Below are 22,250 nucleotides of genomic sequence, written 5' to 3' on the forward strand. Positions count from 1 at the left end.
GCTGGCTCAGCTCCATCAGGACAAGAGCTCCCCTTAGATGATTTTCCTCTCGTGACATATGTCATGACCTTAGTGAATGGGAGACTCTTATTGGACCATCTGGGTCTCTGGAGCGTGTCCTGCTCACAGCTCCTCAAAGCATCTCCAGCTTCTGTTATTTTTCTCCAACTTGTGAGCTGCCACCATTCGGAATGTTAGGCCTGTCTGCCCTAGTCTTTGGCTGGCTTGGCTCACTGCTTGCCCTGAAGCAGTGGGTGGAATCAATGATTCAGACTGTACTGGGACTGCTTCTATTATGGGACTGACCTAAATCCTGGGTGTAGCCCTGCATTTTTCCATGCGTTTAGCCTCTGCTTCTCTGCCCTTCTGCAGGCAACCCTGCATCTGCTACCTTTATGCAACCCAACTCTGCCCGACTGCACGCAGCCAACCCTGAGTCTGCCCCTTGCATGACTCCTTAATATACTATTTGGAGACTTTGGGTTCTACTGCTGGTACCATGTACCACAGTTGAATTACAAGCAGTCTTCTTCATAGAAAGGCAGCTTAGTGAAAACTATAAAGTCGTTTTCTTAGTGACAACACCTCAGGTATTATTATAACTTGGTTATTTTTGAAACTGCCAAATTTTAAAGTAACTTGAGTGCTTATGGTTTTGTTCTACCACCCTCATTCTCCTGTGATGAAACATATGCATCCTAAAATTTATTATCATAACTATAGAAGTGATTTATGTTGTTCACTTTGAGACTTTTATGTAGACTATGCACACTTCGTAAAGATGTTTTATTCACTGTCTGTCTCCAAATGTATCTGACATATTGCAAGAAAAGAACATTTTTCCTTTTGAAGAAAAGAATGAAATAATTTTATTTCCTCAATACATTGTATTTAGAGTTTTTCTCATTAGTTTTCAAGTTGGTCTGGGGAATAAAAATATACTCTTAAAAGTCTAAAAGCAATCAAACACTCATAGCGCATAACTTTCAATTGGAGCACAATAAGGAAAAAAAACTCACATTTTAAAAAGGATAGCATAAGATACCCTAAATGGCTTGAAAAAAAAATAGCTTTAATTCTATTTGGTGAGGCAGTGTCTTTGATCATTTGTTCAAATGATCAACCTATAATGATTATATTTTATACAGGGTTTTAAATGGACTGGCAACTTGACCTAAAGAGAGGTTCTGAATATAATTGGGAAAAAAAAAAAACACCAAGGTGTTGTTTTCAAGAGACCTTGGCCACTTAAAGAAACTCAAGTTCATCTAGTCAGCAGGCCTCAGGACAACAGGGCCCTGGGCTCGTGGCCCACAAGCAACACTTGGCTCTTCAGATCTCTTATAATAGAACTATTTCCTAGAAAAGCAGACAGAGACACACTCACTGTGTTCACATTTGTCCCTGCATGCTGCCGGCTCCAGTTGCTGCTTTAATGAATCCAAGCTTTCTGCTTATACTGTTTCAGGGAACAAAAGACCCACTGTTCCTGACGGGTGTCACGTTCCCGTCTGAGTACCCCATCTATGAAGAAACTCGAATCAAACTGACGGTCTATGATGTCAAGGACAAGTCTCATGACACTGTAAGTACTTGCACTTCTTTCTCTGGGAATAGAAGGCTTCCTACTTTGCCAAGCTGGGGGACTTGGATGCTCACAGCATTTTTAAAGGGGGCTATTTGTGTTGTACTTAGAGTTGTCTTATACGTGTACTTCGGTGTGCGTTGTTCAAACTCATTTGGCTGTTACCAATGAGGCAACTGGTTAGGAGCAAAAGCTCCTAACAGACAGACCTATCTCTCTTTTTTTTTTTTTTTAAAGGCTGATTTGATCCTTTAATCGTAAGCTGATTGGATAATATTTTGCAGGTGAAAACAAATGGAACAGATTAAATAGTGGCTTTAAAAAAAAAAAAAAAAAGATGTTGTAATTACTAAAAGCCGGAGAGTGACACTATTCCACTCTTACTACTGGTCTTTTCTCTTCAGACAAGTCCTCTCTCTTGGTTAGGCTCATAGATGTGCTGACACTGTCTGTGGAGATAGATGCTTCTTGTTACTCCTGGTTAGGTAGTTTTGGTGCTCAGAGACACTGAGAAGGGGGCAACCTAGGCTTCCCCTCCCCCTCCCAGCCTCTGTGCCAGTGTGAATGCGTATGTGTCCTCAAGGCAGCAGAATGCGGAATTATAATAGTCAAGAGTAAAGCATGAGCCACGGGAGAGTGGTAATGGCAGTTAGGCCAGCGGGTTCCAGGGAGGCCTTTGATTGATGCAGAGGAAGGCAGGTAGGCTTGAACAACCACACGGGGTAAATGTAGCTGACTCTGCCTTTCCTTGCTATTTCTGTTTTGACTGGAATGAGTCTATACAATGTAGGTAGAAGGAACTTAAACATGTAGTCCACGGGTAGGTTTAGAGGGAAAATATATTGAAGGGATTCATACTCGTCTCAGCACCCGGAGTGTTCAACTCTCTTAAATGGTGGGATGGATGCCCCCACGAAATGCACAGCACACAGACTGACTAGAAACAGCCGCAGCCGTCTACAAGAGGGAAGTTATATGCTGGCCGTCTGAATTTATTTCACCTACCGGCTTTGTGGATAAGATAGTTTATTTCCTAGTATCTGTTTCTCCTTCCTATGCTTCCCTTGATGGCTTATGGTAAGGCCTAAATGAGTAAGTGCATGAAAACTGTTTAGGGCCCAGCATGTCTGGAGACATGGGCAGTTACCAGTTACTATTACTTGAGTTTGAGTTTTGCAGGCTGCCTCATAGCTACTCATAATGAGTAGAAGCCCAATAAAAGTCTAATGAGCAAAATCATTTTCTATACTTAGTAAGTTTCTTCTTTTCTTAAAAAAAAAAAAAAAGTGTTTTTAATTGAAATAGCATTCTAAGTCAATTGTTATCCATGTATATATGGCTATAAACTCTTAGAAATATCAGAAGTTTGTTAGCTATTTTTGTTGTCTTAATGACAAAAATACTGAACAGAAGTGAGTTAAGGGACGAATAGGTTCGTTTGGCTCACTGTTGAAGCACACTGTCCAACAGGCAGATACAGGCAGGGTGGTAGGAAGGCATAGCTATGGGGGCAAGCAACTTGGCCCGGGGTGGCAAGAGCTTGCAGCAAGGGAGGGGAGAGAAGAGAAGAGAAGAGAGGAGAAAAGGGAGAGGAGAGAAAAGAAAAGGAGAGGAGAGGAGAGGAAAGGAGAAGAGAGGAGAGGAGAGGAGAGGAGAAGAGAGGGGAGGAGAGGAGAAAGCCAACTCCTAGTAGCCTATGCCTACCAGCTAGGACTTATGTCCAATATTAACTACTTAGTATGTCTTAACCTCCTCCAATCCCTTCATCTGCAATCGCATGCGTACTAACCCCCCATGGTAAAACAGCTTGTTTACATATATATATATATATATATATATATATATATATATATATATATATGTATATATATATATTCACATACATACATATATTTGTCAGCTTTACTTCTGGAAACCAATGATGTAGATTCCTTTAAGGATCTTCTTCCTGGATCAGCAGTGTTGTCATGTTACAGTGTTGGGTGAGTTGGAAGCTCTTGCTGTGGAATACAGCTTTTGGAGCTTGAACATAAATTAAGAGATGCCGCTGGTTTTTCATTCCCCAAAGGCTGTAAATTAAAGCTTAGACCGATCCTTAAAATAGCTGGTGAAATAGTCCCGGTGACGGAAGTGTAAATAGAAACACGGTTCATTAATATGCTAATAGTCCCCATAGAGGCATGCAATGGCACATCGTACATGGCTTCCCTATGCCTTCCAATTGGACCTCCTATATCCTACATCGCTTCCCCATCTCTTCAGGGTCTCTTTGGGGTGGGGAGAGGAAGTAGGTGCGTGTAAGTACAAGCACTTAACAGCCTAAGAGCTTTAGATCCTAATTCTTTTAAACCAAAAGTCATGAGACCGAATTTATGTATGTTTCAGAGGACTGGTGATTCGATACATATACTTAAAAGCACTTTAACTATTTCACACTCGACCTTAATCATATTAGATACAGGATAATCAGACCTTCTTATTGGTTAAATGCTGAGGCCGGTGCCTCAGTTGTTTGAGTTTTCCTGTGGAGTTCATCATCGTTGATGAGAGCTAACCAGCCAGCTAGAAGGGGCAGCTCACTACTTCCTGTCCCCTGGCAGACATCCTTGCACCACAGGATAGTAGAGAGAAGAGGTGGCATTTTTCTCTGTGCCCACAATGCACATGTCACACTGTCCCCTAGCTGTTCTTTTTCGAGTCTTCTAGATGGCAGTAGACTTGGTGTCTTGGGGCTGTATTCTAGTCTCATGCAGCATGTAAAAAAAAAAAACCTGAAATTTAAACTGGTGCCTTTCTTTTCAGAAGGTTATTTATGGTATTCAGCCCCAGGGACAAGCAGGAAAGTGGAGTCTTTCATATTACTGTGGAAACTTCTGAGCAAGGAGAAACTTGTGGCAAAGGGTGTCAGTACCAAACTCTGTTTCTCTCTCCTCTTTCCCATGCAACTTGGGGTGTTGGAAGGTACGGGCCCTGGCTGAGGAAGGCTATCCACTCAGCCAGCCAATGATTAGGTCATGATATTGCTTTTGCCTGTGGTTGAAATATGAATTTCTGCTCTATTTAGCGATCTTTTTTATCTGGGGGGGGGCGGGGGGGTAAATGATCCTTTTTTCTATCTGCCACTGAATTAGCTCATAACATAAACTCTGACGTGTAGTGGACACTGGGCAATCCTCGGGTGAGGAAATACAGCCTACAACACGTTTAAAGCCACCAGTTACTGCTGTAACACCCCACTAGAGCCTTACAGGAAACAGACCGTGGCAAGGCTGGATGCAAATTTACGGCTTCCTGTGTTTTCTGCCCCAAGTGGATTAGCGTTAGCGCAGATTAGTCCCTAGACAGAAGGATCCAGTTTTCTTCATCTGTGATTCTGAATTGACTCTTTCAGAACATTCAGTCTGACTAGTCAAGATAGAAACACTGTTATCAGGGAAAATCGTGATGTGGTAAAGGGACAGAAGGCTGCTGAGCTAGTAATCAGCCACTAAAACTGCCAAGTGCTCAGCACATGCTTCCTTTTATTGACAACAGTTCTTCAAGTGTGGTACCGCTGAGCCCACTCTGAAGATGCAGGTGGTGCCTAGAGGATTCCAGAAGATGTTAGGGACCCCCCGGTTCTCCGGGCTCTGCTTCAGTGCAGTGATACATGCACTGTTGGTAGGTGCTTCTGCTCCTTTACCATCATGGTGTATTTAGTTCAATAGACTTGCTATGAGCAGTCTTAACATAGAGCTTAAAAGTTTACTATTACAAATGAAGCACAACAAAACCAAAAGAAACCTAATCAAACCAATCAATCAAACAAACAAGCAAACAACAAACACCCATCAGTGTTCACTGATAGGGACAATCTATAACCCAATTATATATAACCATATATGTCCAAAATATGTCCAAATATATTGTATAATGGAGTGGCTAACAACCATCCATTAAAAAAAAAAAAAAAAAGAGATTAAGACTACTTGTGAAATTTCTAGCTTTATGGCCGAAACTTACTCTTGCTTTGTTCCTTTGTTTTTGTTGTTGTTGTTGTTTTGTGTTTTCTGTGGCCACTCAACCTCATTTTTCTCTCAGCTCTGGCCTTTGGGAAGGCACAGTTTCGGTGGGAAATAGTGATCCACACGGAAGGGCTTCACGTTGCTCAGGCTGAACACTTCCTGAAGGAGTTTGCCTTCCTTCTACCAGGAGAAAAATGGCACGGTTTAGAAATGGGATGCTTATTTTAAATTACTGTGTAATTTACATACAATAGCATGGGTGGATATGGAATGATGAGTGATTAGCTACACTTTCCCAGGTGACTTCTTCCCAAGATAGGATATGAGTCATTCCGTTTATTCCAAACATTTCCCTTGTGGCTTTATGTTGTTGACTGGTATGCCATACAAACTCAGACAATCACTGTCTCGTGGAGGTATAGCATTTATTCTTAAATTCCACGTGATTAAGTTAATATGGTATGTTTTATCCAGTGACTGATGACTTTTGCTCAACACAATGCTTAGATTCACCCATTCCCATCCCTTTTCATTGTTGAATTGCATGCTGTTGTGGCAGGCCACGGTTTGTTTATTCGTCTCCTCATTGATAGACCTTTAGGTTGCTCCCAGCACTTGATAATGATGAATGAAACATCAAATGACTGTGTTTTTATTGTCTTGGTTATGTACTGGGGGTATGATTGTTAGATCCTGGGCCAGGTTCATGCTCACCTTTCCTGGAACAGCCACACCATGTCCCATGCCACAGCTGTTCCATGCTTCTGACACTGCTAGCTCTCTCATTTAGCACCGTCTCATGGCTGACACTTCCTGATGACTGAGCATGCTTAAATCTTCATGCTTATTGGATATTTCCATCAGTGAAGTTTGCAAGCCTTCTGCCTGCTTTTGATTGTTTCCTTTAATCACTGTTTCCGATGGTTCTCTGTATGTTGTGGACACACATAGTTTTTGTTGCACGGATGTGTTGCAGGATTTCTTCAGTCTATCACCTAATGAGTCCCTTAGGGATGTTCATGGGAAGCCTGCTCTTTTCAGGGGAGAAAAGAAGACGTGGACAGGAGGGATGGGGGGCAGAGAGGAGTGACAGGGAGGAGAGGAGGGAGGGGAAACTGAGGTCGGGATGTAAATAGATAAATTAATAAAAAAATTTAAGTCAGGCATGGTGCACATGCCTTTAATCCCAGCACTCAGGAGGTAGAGGCAGGGGGATCACTATGAGTTCGAGGCCAGCCTGGTCTACAAAGTGGGTCCAGGACAGCCAAGGTTACACAGAGAAACCCTGTCTCGAAAAACCAAAAAAAAAAAAAAAAAAAGTTAAGATGAGGTTTCCTTTACTTTTGTTTTTGGGTTTGTTGTTGTTGTTGTTTAAGGTTAATGTTTCCTTTTGCAATGTGTAATAAGAACCTGGAAGAGCTCCATATTAAAGAGGCTTTGTGAATAAAATAGACGGTAACCTGTTGTTCAATGTGTAGACAGAGTTCAGAAACTAATTCTCCTGGTACTGGGACAGAGGGGAGGACATCCTATTGGGACTCTAGATGAGAGAGGCATGGGAGAATAGCAAAGTAGAAGGACCCAGAGGGTCCTAAAAACTACAAGTAGAACATTATGATAGGCAGATTTGGGTCCAGGGGTCCCGCTCAAACTAAGGCACCAGCCAAGGACAATACAGGCAGTAAACTTTAAACCCCTACCCAGATCTAGCCAATGGGCAGAACATTCTCCACACTTGAGTGGAGAATGGGATATGACTTTCTCACGTACTCTGGTGTCTCATATTTGACCATGTCCCCTGGAGGGGGAGACCTGGTGGCACTCAGAGGAAGTCCAGCAGGTTACCAAGAAGAGACTTGATACCCTATGAGCATATACAGGGGAAGGAAATCCCCCTCAGGAACAGTCATAGGGGAAGGGAATAAGGGGAAAATGGGAGGGAGGGAAGAATGAGAGGATACAAGGGATGGGATAACCATTGAGATGTAACAAGAATAAATTAATAAAAAATTAAAAAAAAACTAATCCTCCTGAATAAAATTGACTTTATAGCCAGGAATGAAGTCCTTAATCACACCAGCCTTTGTCCTCTGTGCCATCTAATGGTGCTGAGAGTCTGCCAACTGTCAACTCTGTGTACAATTCCCAAGTAGGTAGTGCTTGTCCATGTGCGACGGACATTTTTCACCTAATATAAAATTCTCAAGGTTCCTCCGTGCTGTCTCCTGTGTGGGGTTTCCTGTTTTCTTAAGACTAAATAACACTCTGCCACATCCATTTGCAGTGATTTCTTTATCCATTTACCTGTATGTGGGATTTCTCCCTCCTCGCTATTATGATTAGCACCACAATGACACTGGATGTGCTAGTAACCCTTGGAGATCCTGATTTCAATGAATTTGAATAAACACATGCAGATACAATTGCTGGATTACATTAATTCTTAATGTTTCTGTGGAAGAGTCTAGAAAGGGTCTCCTAATGCTTAGGTTTCTTCTGATTTTGTTGGATATTATCCTGAGTTTATGAAAGGTATTTATAATGTGTGTGATTTCTCAGTGTCATACGGTGTGATAGTCTTTCTCACCTGTTTACACCTTAACACTCCTACACCTCTACCTTCCCACCTCTGTCTTTTTTCTTCCTTTTCTGCACTATGTATCTCAGGTGCATCCTGTCCTAGGTTGTGCTAGAACTACCGTGTGGCCCCTCTGCTATGCCTGGTCCCCCTGACTCCCATCTCACACTCGGTGCTAATTCTAGATCATCCCCTCAAGGATTCTGGTAGTTTCTTTTTCTATTTTTGTTTTTGTTTGGGACTTCCACAGAAGAACAGAGGTTATCCATTGATATCCTGTCATTTTCCACAATAAGACGATGCTACCCACATAGAGCAAGGCCGGCTTTCGGTGGTGGAACAGGAAAACATTCACTAAGGAACTGAATATAGAATATTTGAGCCTTTTATACTGTGAAACTAGCAAAGGAAAGCTTAAGGAAGGTTACACGTCCTGGAATCACTGACTCTTTTTCACTTAGGTCAGGAGAAGCAACCTCCTCCCAGTCTGTTTTGAAAAGTGAGCAGCTTTATTGCTGCTGATCGTCGGAGGAGAGAAGCATTGCATAAACAGTATCTGCTGGTGCTCTACCTCCGTGCAGCACTCAGCAGTGGCTGTTGTCTGTCTTACTTGTTTCTTTGCTGTTGTCCACCTTTGAGTAGTGGGCAGTTTGGTTTTACTTATTCACTAGAAGAGAGTATTGGGAAGACTGCGGGTGCTATAGGAGACTCGCAGATTGAGCCTGTTCTAGCCTTAGGCTGGAGTCATGCCTACTTGTTGAGTTTGAAGAGAGTCTACTCGGGATTTGAGAAATATTTTGGATCTCCCATCACAAGGAAGTAGGGTGCCAGGCGTGAGCTTGGACTTTGAGCCACATGTTCAAGTGAGGAGCATTTGCTCTTTCATTTTTAGGGGGATTAATGATGCCTAAAGGCACACTGAGGGCAATGGGTGTGTAAGGCAAACACTACACCTGAGCTATACCTCCTCTTGTGAGCTCCTGTTTCAAAATAAATCCCTATGGTTGCTACATGGTAGTAGAAATCATTGGCACATAAACTACATCATGGCAAATATACAGGGGAAAAATGCAGTCATTCCCAAGTGTATTTTGTGAATATTAGATAAATTAAGTACCAAAACGTGATGAATGTTTACAGACCTATAACCAATTTTCAATAAAAAATATAGGCATAATTTTGTAAATATACTAGTTCATCCCACAGATGATCTACATAAGAAAGCATATGCCTCAACCAAGTGAAGGCATCTTACGAAAGCTAGAGTAGTTCATTGCCACCTGCTCTGTCAACTTGGCCAATATTGTCAATAACTGAAGGAGAACATTTGGTGTATTCAATAGTGTAGCTTTGCTAAGCAGATAAATGGTTTATAAGAACACAACAAAAATATATACCAATAAGATCTAATAAATATTTTACATAATTAAATAGGAAAATCCATTAGATACTAAGCTAACTACTACAGTGTTAACATTATTAAGCACTTCTTGGAAGGTATTAGCAATGAAAAAATATGTATATGTATGGATACAGGGGCAAACCCTTCTCTCTAATCTGATAGAAATACCAAGATGCTTCAAGAGTCTTTAACAAATAAAGTCCAATATTTGGTAAGATGGATATTTTTGGTTGGTAATGAACTGTGCCACTTACTGCTCTATTGCTGTGAAGAGACATCATGCCCAAGACAATTCTTATGAAAGAAAGCATTCAGGCAGGGGCTTGTTTACAGTTTTAGAGGGTCAGTCCATGGTCGTCATGGAGAGAAGCAGACAGACATGGCACTGGAGCAACAGCTGAGAACTTTGCATCCTGGTCCACATTCAACAGAGATGGGGGGCAGAGGGAGAGGACAGGAAAAGAGGAGGCAGAGAGAGAGAGAGAGAGGAAGAGGGAGAGAAACAGAAACCAGATGTGGATGGGCTTCTGAAGGCTCAAAGCCCATCCCCAGTGGTACACCTCCGCTAACAAGGCCACACCTCTTAATCCTTCCCAAACAATTCCACTCCCTGGTGACTAAGCTTCAAACATGTGACTCTATGACGGCCACACTCATTCAAGCTACCACAGGGACATTTATAAACCAGTAGCATCTTCTTCAATAGCATTAATTACTTAAAACTGTATACCTCATGTAGGGATATTCAGTATGATCTTTATAAATGGGAGAATATAACTATGTTTGAAGAGAAAAACAAAATAAAAATTGTCTGAGTTCAACATATAAATTGAATGTGGTTTTAAAAGAATTCTCAAATGTTCCTTTTTTATTTAAAGGAATATAAAGTATCAGAAGAAAAAAAAATCATTCTCTAAGAATAGTCAAGGATTTTGTAAACATAGTGATAACACTTACCTGCTCAGGTATAGAAATATAATATATAAAAAAACAAAACATAAATCTGTGTGATGTCCCAGAAAAATATACAGAGAAGAGAAGCCTATTTGATTCAGAAAATGACTACAAGTCGCATGCTGAATTACAGTGGGTGGGACAGTTTAAACTCAGAAAGTAAATAGTAGGGGATCTCACAAAATGAACTGATGTGGTAACTAATTTTCTGCAGGAAAATTAAGTCATCATTATGTTCCAAAGAAAAGCACATAGATTAAGAGATTACAGCTAAAGAAGATGAAGGAATATTATGTGGAAGTCTGGGGCAAGGACAATTTTTGAAGAATGAGACTCTCAGAAGGCATATGTGGCTGTTCATGACTTGATGGTATCTAATAGTCATACCTATGAATATGTGCATGAAAAGAAAGATAAAATAGACAAGGAAAAGTATTAAAATTTTGACCTAAGGACTTCATCTCTATAATATGAAACTTACTATCTGAAAAATGTAGTAAAACTTGGACAAAGAATTAAAGAGACAGTCTTCAGACAAGTCAGAAAAATATTTCTATGCTTTTTTTGTTAGAAACAGACACTTCGAAAAGCAGTATGATTCCTGTGTTATAAGACCAAAGCACAGCAAAGACCATCATTGGCAGGGCTGTAACAAAAGTGTATTCTTTTAAAATGCTGATGGAATGTGTTCATTTTCAGAGCGTTATCTATGGGATCTTTTCAAAGAAAAGGTTAGTGTACAGTTGATTCAGCGATATTATTCCTTGTTATCAACCCTATAGAATGAATATACCAAGACCTAAGAGCATATGTAATCGCACTTACTGAAGATTCTAGGATGAGTCTGACTGATCACAGCCAGTGCAGAAATGTGTGCAAACTGAGGTACAGACACCCACCCAGCAGGATATCACGTGGATTTTGTAAGAGAAGGATGGAATGCATGTGTTACCTGGAAAAGGATATCCCCTGAAAGACCATCTGGTATCTAGATGCTACAGAAATCATTACAAACCCTCAAATATTAGCATTTTTTTTTTTTGAGACAAATTCTAATGTAGTTCAGGGCTGGCCTTAATTTTTCTATTTAACTAATGCTAGTCTCATATTTCCTACCCCTCAGCGTCCATTTCCCAGATGCTAGATGATTGGATGAGCCAGCATGACAGGCTATCATCCCATTTAAAATAGCAAACGAGAAAAGGTGACTACGTATGTATGTGTAATTTGTATAAAGCAAGTAAGAATGTGTAGAAAGGTGTGAGAGAAGCCATACCATATATAGAACAAAGGAGGAAGTCTATTTTTAAAATGAGAGAAAAAGGATATGAAATATGAAATAAAGTAAGAATAGTATAAAGCCATCATGGTAATAGGTTTTCTTATTAAAACGAAAATAAATGAAATAGCTTAGCTGTGACCTTGTCATTGCTTCCACACAAAGCTCATCTCCCCGTGAAGAATGGCATCTTCACATTCACGAGTTTCTGTATCAGAGTTGTCAATGGTGTGATGCCCCACCTCCAACACACACCACACACACACACACAACACACCACACACACACACACACACACACACACACACACACACACACACGAGGGCCCACTGTGAACAAGTGGCACAGGGAGCTTGCTAGCAGGAGTGGGACTGTGAAGATATGAGGACGTGCTGTCCATGACTGTCCACATGCAAGGGAGCCTGTCACTGAAAAGACCCTAAGACAGGTCAGAGTAAAGAAGGAAAAAATGGCAATCAGAACGACACTTCCTGAAACACATGAAAACTCTGTGAACTAAGCAGAAGGAAGTCCACCTGGGCTGTCGGATAGCGCGTAGAAAGCGGCTGTCTTGTGCTACTAGACTCAGTAAACTATAATTCCTTCTTGATTCAGAGTGGACCTCACATCACTCACCTGCTAACTAAATCGACAGAAGCCTGAGCAACGTCTGAGGTCTGTGAGTGACAAGCGGAGCTCTAGTCTGAAAGAGCTGGTTTCTATTTAGTGTTCCTCTCCTCTCCTCTTGCCTCTGCCCTGCTCCTCTTAGCTTCAAGTTTTCCTCAGCTGTTGCCCATTTGCCTGGAGGCTTAGTCTTCACCTCTGTCTGGCCGTCGGTGGTGTGTCTACCTACGCTGCAGCCCCGTGGCACAGCTGTCTCTGTGGGTGGGGGTTTAGTACGCTCGCCTTTTGATGGCAGCGAACCCTTCCACAGCCCAAGACATGTGTCTTGTATTAGATTCCCACTAATGCTTGGCTTTCCAAAACTGAAGTGTGATGCATTGCCAAAATATTTCTTCTGTCTTGAAAGGAGCAGCAGTTAGTTATTCAAAAGCTTTCCAAGCTCTGGCTAGGAATAGCTTTTAATTACCGTAAGTTTATATACACAGCACAGCGGGAACAAAAAGAGGGTCTGAAGAAACACAGGCTTTTCTTGGAGTCATTTGAACGGAATGAGAACTGCAGCCAGGTTAGGTTAAACTGAAGTGAAAATTATTTTTTAAATGAACGGAAAAGTCATGCGTGCATCAACAGAAGGTGACGGCCCACGCTGACGAGTGTTAAGGGGCATCTGTTTGCACACCACAAAGATTTGTGTTCTCTTGTCATTATCCTGGTTGTTAGAGTGTCATGCTTTAAGTTGAACTGTCTTTTAAAGTGTGGTCATATAGGGGGCACTCTACATACTGTGCCGGCAGCGGGTTGTCGGAACAAAGTCCTAAGGAACTCAGTGAATGAGTGTGCAACAATGTTAGTCTTGAATACAAACTGTGGGAATAGTTTTGAACCCTGATGAAGACTTTTGCTTTTGGAAGGTGCCACAGAGATTTGTTTAACTGGATATGCATGCAGCTTGTTATTTTTTTATGTAGCATGCTGATTTTTTTTAACTGTCAAAAATTTTAAATTGATTTAAGTAGTATGGGTTTTTTTTTTTGAATAAAGTGTTGATAAATAAATTGGATTCAAATATGACCGCACTCTGCTTCCATTTAGAATTTGACGAGACTGAGTTAGCTGGTGCACTTGCTTACTCTTCTCAGGTTTTAGGTGAGGTATAGTGGAATGTGCAGTCCTGCTCGCTCAGGCTCCCCAACTACAGAGAAACCTGGGGCCCCATCTCAGAAACTCTAGTCAGTAATGGCTTATACATACACACATATTTAAGTACGGATTTGTGCATTAATATTCACAAGTGTGTATGTGTGTGTATGTGTATGTGTGTGTGTGTGTGTGTGTGTGTGTGTGTGTGTGTGTGTGTGTGTTGCTAGGTACAGCTTTAAATGTCAAATTCAAGGCTCAAGTTCATTTATAGTTAAAAACAAAGACATGATATACCTGGAACGGTTGTTTCAAGAATAGCAATGCTCTTTGTGTCTACAAAGAACTTTGCCAGCTAATGTGGCCTACAGGCAGAGCATGCCTTTTGGATGGAGTGTCACTGCCTCCTTCTCTTATACTCAGCATACATATGGCTTATCAAGTTATTTTTTCTTGCAACCTAAGAAAGTATCAGGGAAAAGGTGTTACCAATAAAAATGGAGGAGTATTGTAAGAAGCAATTTGAAACCCACAGAACAAAGGCCTAAGCTGTATGGAGAGAACGTAGCTACATAGAAAACAACGGTACCAAGAATATGTCACTTGTTGGGGGTGGAGGATAGGCTGCTTTGTCCCCATTCATAGATTCATAGATTCCTTTGCAACCAGGCTGGCATCTTGAGAGTTTAATCTGGTGGCTCTAGTCTCGGGTCCGCGACCGTTTGTGTAGACAGGAAATCTCAGCTTCTACTCTTCTGATGTGGAGACGTCAGTACCTGCCCTGTCAATGGTTGGAAGGAAAGGTAAAACTCCTGCAAAGTCACTTTAGGAAAGCAAAATGAAATGGGAATGCCAGTGCCGGTGACATGTGCTGCATAGTTTGCACGTGATCGTGGTTCTTTGAGTGACATTGTATATCAATTAGAAAAGACTTGGTAGTGCCAGGCCCCATAAGGTTCGCTGTCTATGCTGATCCCCTTCAGCTTGAGACTTGCCTGTGTCCTTGTTGGATGCTACTGTGTGGCTGGTCCAGGTCTCTAAGATGCTTCAGGGCTGGGTCACTTGACACCTGTGAAGGGCAATGAACAAGCCCACATTTTTCTTTTTTTTCTTTCAATTTCTCTTATACTCTGCCTTCTGTTACAGTGGAATTCATTTCCTGAGTGTTCCAGAAAGGGGAGAAAAACTGGAAAGGGTGTAAGGCTTGCTCACACTTTCCACTGTAGCCAAGTCATCTTGATTCTGAGTTCTCATTTCTGTCCCATTATATTGGGCAATGTGTCTATGGGTCTATCTCCTGAAATGACTTGTGAGAAAGAACAAGAAGGACAGAAATAAATCCTTCTTATACTTGTTGAATGGATCAGCAAGTCATCCTGACCGTCTTTCTGTCTCAGTCACCAGCCAGTTTGATATTTTGAGATGTCATTCCTACTGCAACAAATCAAAGTTCTTTGTGGGTTTCTTTGACCTTGGACATGGGAGGGAATAAAAGAAGTCAGAAAAATTGTTGTCTATGCATTACTGTAGACTTGTCTGCATTAAAAAATAATAGGCATGTGTTAGAAAGGGGGAAAAGATGAGCTGAATGGGTCTTCTGTAATTTAATCCCATGAAATTTATGACTAGCTAACTGGATTAGATTATTTGAAACAACATCTAAGAACAGCACCATGCCCCAAACCTGCATAAATCCTGACCCCCTTTACCCATTCTTACAGATTCACCTCTTAGACTCTCAGAAACCTCAAAGATTAGTAAAAGAAAGACATAAGTGGCACTCTTAGTTACACAGTGGACAGTGTCAAGCAGTGGTAAGTCATGTACGGCAGATTAAAGGGGTAAGATTATTTTTACAGCTAGGCACTTACTTCATCCTTACTTCTGTTTGGGGCATATAAAAAAAATAAAGGTCAAGTCGTCAATGTGGAACATGAAAGAGTAGGAATAATTTGTACAGAGAGAATCACATTTGTTTCCCACAGGGTCCCCATTATTTCACTACTTAGATGGAGCTGGAAATCAAATTTAATTTGCTTGAGGCCACAGTTAACTGTGGTCAGAGTTCAATTCTGACAGTGAACCCAATGGACAATAGGAAGCGTCTCAACAACACGGTTAAAGTACATCTGGCTTCATTGGTCCTTTCGCTTTGAAGGCGACTTTCAATTTGTTCACTGCTGAAGATAACCTACCCTGTGAGCATTGTCAGGATCGGCCTCTGGAGGAAAGGAAAGAGATCTTCAGTATTTAAACTTTTTCAATGTCTATCCTAATGCCTTGGACAATGCTTGATTCTCTCGAAGCCAGTAGATCTCAGTTTACATGCCTGATGCCCTGGCTGCCTTTTGACCATCCATTTCTAGCTGATAAACCGACTTTCTATTGCTGTGAAACGGACAACAATGACACCTAGTAACGGGTGTGCTCCTCTGTCCATGGTTTGCTGAGTGACAGAAGCAACCTTTATGTATAGGTGAGCTAAGAGACATCTGAACGAATCTCAGACATGCTGTCAATTGATTGGGAGATCTGATCCCAGGGTGATGATGTCAGGTTAAAAAACCAGAGACAAGAGCTGCACAGCCCAGCACCACTTCCTTGAAGGGGCTTCCTAGAGACTGTGTTTGCTGCAGTAGGGTTTAGTTTTATCAGAGTTTTATGATTTTTTTTTAAAACTTCTATTCTATATAAAATTCTGCTGTGCATTAAGTATAAAGATGCCGCACATAAAAGACTCCTTTCTATCACATTGATTTCCATGATGATGAATTTGACGAGCAGACGGAAAAGCCATGTGGGAAGATCTAAGAGGCCATTTGGCAGCACACCCGGGGAATGAAGAGAGAGACACAAGACTTGACTTGTTTTCTAGAAACAGTTGCATAAGAGATTAGGACTACTCCCCCCACCCCAGATTTGCACATACACAGCAAAGGTCACATGTGGTCATTGTTGATGCTGTCTCAGGGGTGTGTGTGTGTGTGTGTGTGTGTGTGTGTGTGTGTGATACCATCAGGGATCCAGGATTCTCTTTACTGACTCACTCCTCTAATTACCCTCATCTCCACTCTTCATTTCCTCCTCCTGCATGGCTGTAAGACAGGTGCTACCCTTCTAGGGCTTTGCGTTTCATCATCTAGCCTATAAAGCAAAAAGGAAAGACTTCATCTGCTCTCTCTCTGCTGGGGAACACATCTCTCCATCCCCTTCTTGAGCCTCATTAGCCAGGACTGAGCCCGTGTGTCTGTCCTTCCCCCTTTGTACTGGGATGTGTGGGGGGAAAAAATGTCAGGTCGGAATGATTCCGGATTAAGCAAGTTACAGCAGGTTTGAAAGAAAGATAAGGGAGGCAGCCTTATAGAAGTGACCTTGGAAAACAAAAGATTTTTCCAAAGAGAAAAATAAAACGAGAATACAGTTCAAGGTAGATTAGAGCCGGGAACATGATGGCACATTGGGACCTAGGGGACGATGTCCAGCTTGGTTACAGACAAGGAGGCATGCTAAGAACGGAGCAGCGAGGCAGACGATAGGTAGCGCAGGTGAAACACAAAGTACGACGGGAGAGACAGGGACAGATTGCCAGAGCTACGGAGATGTCAGGAAAATAAAAAAGACAGGATCTAGTGATTTGTTTTCACCAACCTCTTGTAAAATCCTTAGTTAAGAGGAGCTGAGAAATACAAAGGGTGTGATGAGACCATCAAGGCTGCAGCTGTAACAGAACTGGAAAGACTGAGTGTTAGTGAGCGTATGGAAAGATGTCTCCCGAGCCTGCCTTGATCACATCTGCACGTGCATTCTACATCCCTGGAGCAACCTGGACTGAGTTCCCGTAAATCTTGGGTGTTAGTACGCAATAGGATTCCAGAAGAGAGATCTGGAACCTCTCAGTAAATGTTTTACACCAATTACCCAAGTTTTGCCTTGTAAACTTTAACTTGCAAGCTTTCTTGTGCAACATTATTTATGCTGCAATCCTTTCTTTGGATCACATCTCCAAATGAAAAGTAATAGTATGCGTACCTTGGACCTAGCTCGTGAGAACGCCGAGTGGGAACACTGTTTTCCTTGATACCTTTGGAAACTGGGGGGCAGGGGTGGTGGTATATTTTGGTGCATGAAGGACGTCCTATGGCTTCTTAAGATGCTGTCTACTTACCTCTTACTACTTACTGCATGATCAACACAATTTTGTCTGACTAGCTGACTAGAATAGAATACTAGAAGGGAGGCTATGAAAGAAATGGCCTTCAGCGGTGGGGTAGGGGTTGCTTCCTTGAACCAGCTCAGCAGTCCGGCAGTACGGAGAGCTTCCCCTTTTTATCACAAATCGACTCTTTTTATTTTATGTCGTCAAAAATGTTTACTCGGCTGAGAGCTGCTGAAAAATCCAGATCAGTTACAAATGTGAACGTTAACATGAAAACACGATGTTGCTTTAAGAAGCAGGCCGACATTATCATTAAGCTTGTGTGTTGGGTTTATGTCCAGGCTCCACCTTTGGATTGTGTGCCCAGGGGCCAGTGACTCAGTGTGTCTGGATTTCCATTTACAAATCAGTAAGATGAGGGAGAGTTGGAATCGTTTTGTAAATTTAAAGTAAGATTGTCACTGCAAAGCTTCTCACTGTGTGCCTGACTCCCAGGCGCTGTTCACTGAGAAGTAGTTCCCGCTGCTGCAGGCCCTCATGTTCTATAATTAAGACAATTACTTGCTGCTGTTGTTGTTTTTACTAAGCGGGGCAGGGCAAGTGCTCAGGGACACATGTAGAGGTCAGAGGACAGCTGTGAGGCCTGGTTTTCTCCTTGAGTCATGCATGTTTGAGGTTTTTAAAAAAAAAAGGGGGGGCATCAAAGCTTGTCCACAAGTGTCTTTCCCCTCTGAGCCATCCCACTAGCCTCTCATTCTCCAATCTTCCTTCCTTTACGTCTTAATTCCATAATTAACATTGGAAAGGTTTTTGTTTCATTTTTGTTTGTTTTAACAATAACCAGAGAAGTTTTTTTCTTAATTCAGGAATATGATCAATGATAAGATTTCCTAAATGACTGACTCTTCACCTGGCATGCGTGTGTCCATATTTCACTTGGTTTTTGTTGTTGTTGTTGTTGTTTTCCTAGTTCTCCCTATCTTTCCCAAGCTAGTGTCAAAGTCATGAGTCTAAGTGAGCCTTCCCTAATTTCACCCTCACAAGTGCCCAGCAGCTGGAGGTGCAGGCATGCGCCACCATGCCCAGCTACTTACATTGTAAGTATGCAATCATCAACATACTGACCACCATCATAGTCAAGTTTACACACATTCTGTCCTATCATGTGTCAACTGACAAACAGACGCATGCTGGGACATCGAGCCCTCTGGTGTTCCCAGATGACTTATTGCTCACTGAACTCTGTAATGTCCCAATAGGAGAGAGACGCCTTCAGGTCATCCTCATTTTCTAGATAAGGAGCCCGCCTGAGGCACAAGCAAGGAAAACATGCATCCTGACATCATGAAGCCTTAACCAGAAGTTAAGGTTCAAACAGCTGCTCAGCTTAAGAGCCTGCCCTCTGACCTCCCATCCTCTAGCATGACAATAGCATGCCACGTCAAATGCATCCCACCCAGACCTGTTCTCACTTTCCACACAGGTGTTCTGACTTACATATTTCAACCCTCAATGGGAAGAGGACTAACCATTTCATGAAGATATTTCTCTAAGTATTGAAGATTTACTATCTTAGGGTATCAGAGCCTTACAGAGGTCAAACGTTTCCAGGTGTGGTGGTGCACGCCTTTAATCCCAACACTCAGGGGGCAGAGGCAGGAGGATCACTGTGAGTTTGAGGCTATCCTGGTCTACAAAGTTAGTCCAGGACAGCCAGGGCTACACAGAGAAACCCTGTCTCAAAACAAGCAAACAAACAAATCAAAAAGGTCAAAAGTTGCTCACCTTTAGCTCCATGAAAGGGCACTGATCTGTTAGCCAAGGATGCAAAAATAGAAGTTATGACACACATGGGCCTCACCTCTCCAGTCAGGCTCTTTTCACTGTGCTACACCACACAGAGTCAGACTTTCAAAATAGTAGTTGTCAGAGTCAGCAGCTATTTGGGGCAGAGCCACATTGTGGTGAAGAAAACAGATGCCTCGGTTTCATGTTCGGATGCCCTTGCATGTGTGTTCGCTTGCATGTGTTTATTTGGTAGGTGAGTGCAGAAGGTAAGCTTTTGGTTCCCAGTGTGAAAACTCAAGATAGCAATTGTGAGATTCTGTTTAGTGATATCAAGAGGGGTGGGAGAGCAAATGCATTCAGGGCTGTTGATTGCAGCCCCAGACTGAGATCCTTGCTTCTCCCTGAAGACGGAAAACCCCAGAGCACCATGGGAAGTTCTCATCAACTTCTTTCTTTGTTCTTGAAAACTGTCTCCTTCTGAAGTGCTCATTCCCAGGAAAGGTCCAGCCCCACTGGAAGTACCAGTAAGACTTAGTGAGGGAGGCTTGCCTGGCAATCCCATGTCTCTTAAATTCTCCACCTTTCTCAAAAAATTTCAGTGCAGAATCTATTTTTTTCCAGTGCATAGAATTCTCTTATATAGATCTTATGATTTGGGGCTTCACTGAGTCTGAACTACCTTTTATTATTAGTGCACTTTGTTTTGTTTTCTTTTCTTTTCTTTTATTTTTTGACAGATGAGTCTTTTAATAGAAAAACAAAAACAAAACAAAACAAAACAAACTCAAAAAACCAAAAACAACACATGCAACAGTAGCAACACACATTTCCCCCCAATTCTAGCACTTTCTTTTAAAGGAAGGTTTTACACATAGTGCATGGGGACTAAGGACACTGGTCACTGTGCCTCAGTGTGGCGGGTGGGTGTGTGGCCTCAAAGGAAGCTGCTGTACATGATCTGGGAACTGTTGTAGAGACAGACACCAAGGATTAATAAATAGGTTTGAGTATTGGTCAGGTGTCTTCAATGTTAACCCTTTGATTTCCTAAATGGTACCACTGTTTAAGCTACTATTGTGTTCATTTCTACAACTGGCGTATCACAGAGTTCTGTCCTAAATTTCATAGATGTTGTGATTTGCGGCCAGAAAGAATCTATTGATCCTGATGGAAGGCTTTGTTTTTTTGTTTTTGTTTTTGTTTTTTCCCTCCTGGAAATAATGTCAAGACAAGCTTTCCTAGGGGTGTGATGGGAAGTCCCATCAATTATTTGAGAGGAAGTAAGAATATAAAAACCTAAGAAAAAGAAAAAGCAAAGCAAAGAGGTGCAGCCGGTGTGCAGACCAACGCAGATGACTGCAGACGTAGGCATGCATGTACACTCCAGGTGTCCTATGTCCCCTCCTGTTTCTATTGAACTTTCCCTCACTTCTCCTTCCCTCCTTCTCTCCTTCCCTTCTCTTTGTCACTTCTCTTTCGGGTCCTTTTGCTTTTCTTCCCACGTCCTTCTCTCTCACCGTTGCCTTTGGAGAAGTGTCCAAGAGCTCCAGGCCAGCACACTTGCCTCCTTCCATATGCAGCTCCTGCTACTGCCTCTGTGTCCCTCTGGGGAGGCACCGCTTCTTTACGATATTGTTTTCCCCACTTCCACAGTGTTCTTACAAAGTGTTTTGCAGCAATTTCTATTGAGTGGCTGAGAAACTCTGTTCCTTGTGCGCATCCCTAGCTGGAGGGCATGCCCTAGAAGGGAGCATTTTTTGTGTGTTTTCTTACTCTGTAGCTTCAATGTCCTTCATATTATATGTCTCCTAAAAGAACAAAGAATTTGCTCAGTTGCTTTCTTCAGTAAATGGAGATATTCTATGTAGATTACAGTTGTTACATATATCGAAGGTGGAAAGAAACTATTGTTAATACTTCATAACTAAAGGACTAAGGCTACTAAGAGCAAAAATGTGCACCAAATGATAGAAATGAAAAACTATTACTTGGTTTTCAAGACATTGTATTCGCATTGTAAAAATTATATCTGTCTTGGATTTTATTTCATGTTTTTAGCTGGTAAACAAATAGCATGTTTTCTCTGTTTGCTGTGATGCTTTGAAGTGTCCTCCTATTGCAGAATGTGAAAATAGCAGGTTTGAACTCAGTATTTGAAAACCACAAGAAGTCATTGCTTGATGTCAAACCATTAATTATAACTTTGCTTGATGCTTGGAGTTAGGAGACATGTATAAGAAAATGGTACTCTGGTCTCCTTAGAGTAATGAGGATACTCTCATTTCAGGAAGTTGTATTAGATTCTTAGACAGTTCATTACAAAGGCCACTTGGAAGTCATGTCAGTCAACAGAGAACTTTCATATTTGTGAGTATCCAAAACAGAGCAGGAGTGTAGCACGTGGTAGCCTTTTTATTTGTTTGTTTATTATTTGACCAATAATACTTCCAACCCTCTTTTTCAGAGCTTAGTGTCATTAGCCAAATATTAAATTCATGAGAGAAATCATAATCCTTCTATCTCCCAGAACAGACTAGCCCCAGATTCACAAACTATATACAATGTCATAACAGGGTTGGTTGAGTTCTTCAACCTACTCTAGTGGCAATATGACTCTTCATGACTGATTACTTATTTGTTAGTTTGTGCTTGCAGGCCAGTTTGTGACTAATCTCTAATGTCTATGGCCAATCATCAGGCACCAGAGGGAATTATTTTCCTTCATATCCATTTTTATGTCCTT

The 22,250-nt window shown here is 41.7% G+C and overlaps 1 protein-coding gene across 3 annotated transcripts in view; it reads left to right on the plus strand.

Moving 5' to 3' along the window:
• The window catches only part of Inpp4b (inositol polyphosphate-4-phosphatase type II B), a 345,013-nt gene that overhangs the window by 25,243 nt on the left and 297,520 nt on the right, over positions 1 to 22,250 (plus strand). For all 3 annotated transcript variants that reach the window (XM_051169166.1, XM_051169164.1, XM_051169165.1), the window contains exon 4: positions 1,469 to 1,585. In XM_051169166.1, coding sequence (XP_051025123.1) covers positions 1,469 to 1,585 — 117 coding nt within the window. The remainder of the gene's footprint in view (positions 1 to 1,468; positions 1,586 to 22,250) is intronic.

This window comes from Acomys russatus, chromosome 26, assembly GCF_903995435.1.
Source record: "Acomys russatus chromosome 26, mAcoRus1.1, whole genome shotgun sequence".
NCBI lineage: Eukaryota > Metazoa > Chordata > Mammalia > Rodentia > Muridae > Acomys > Acomys russatus.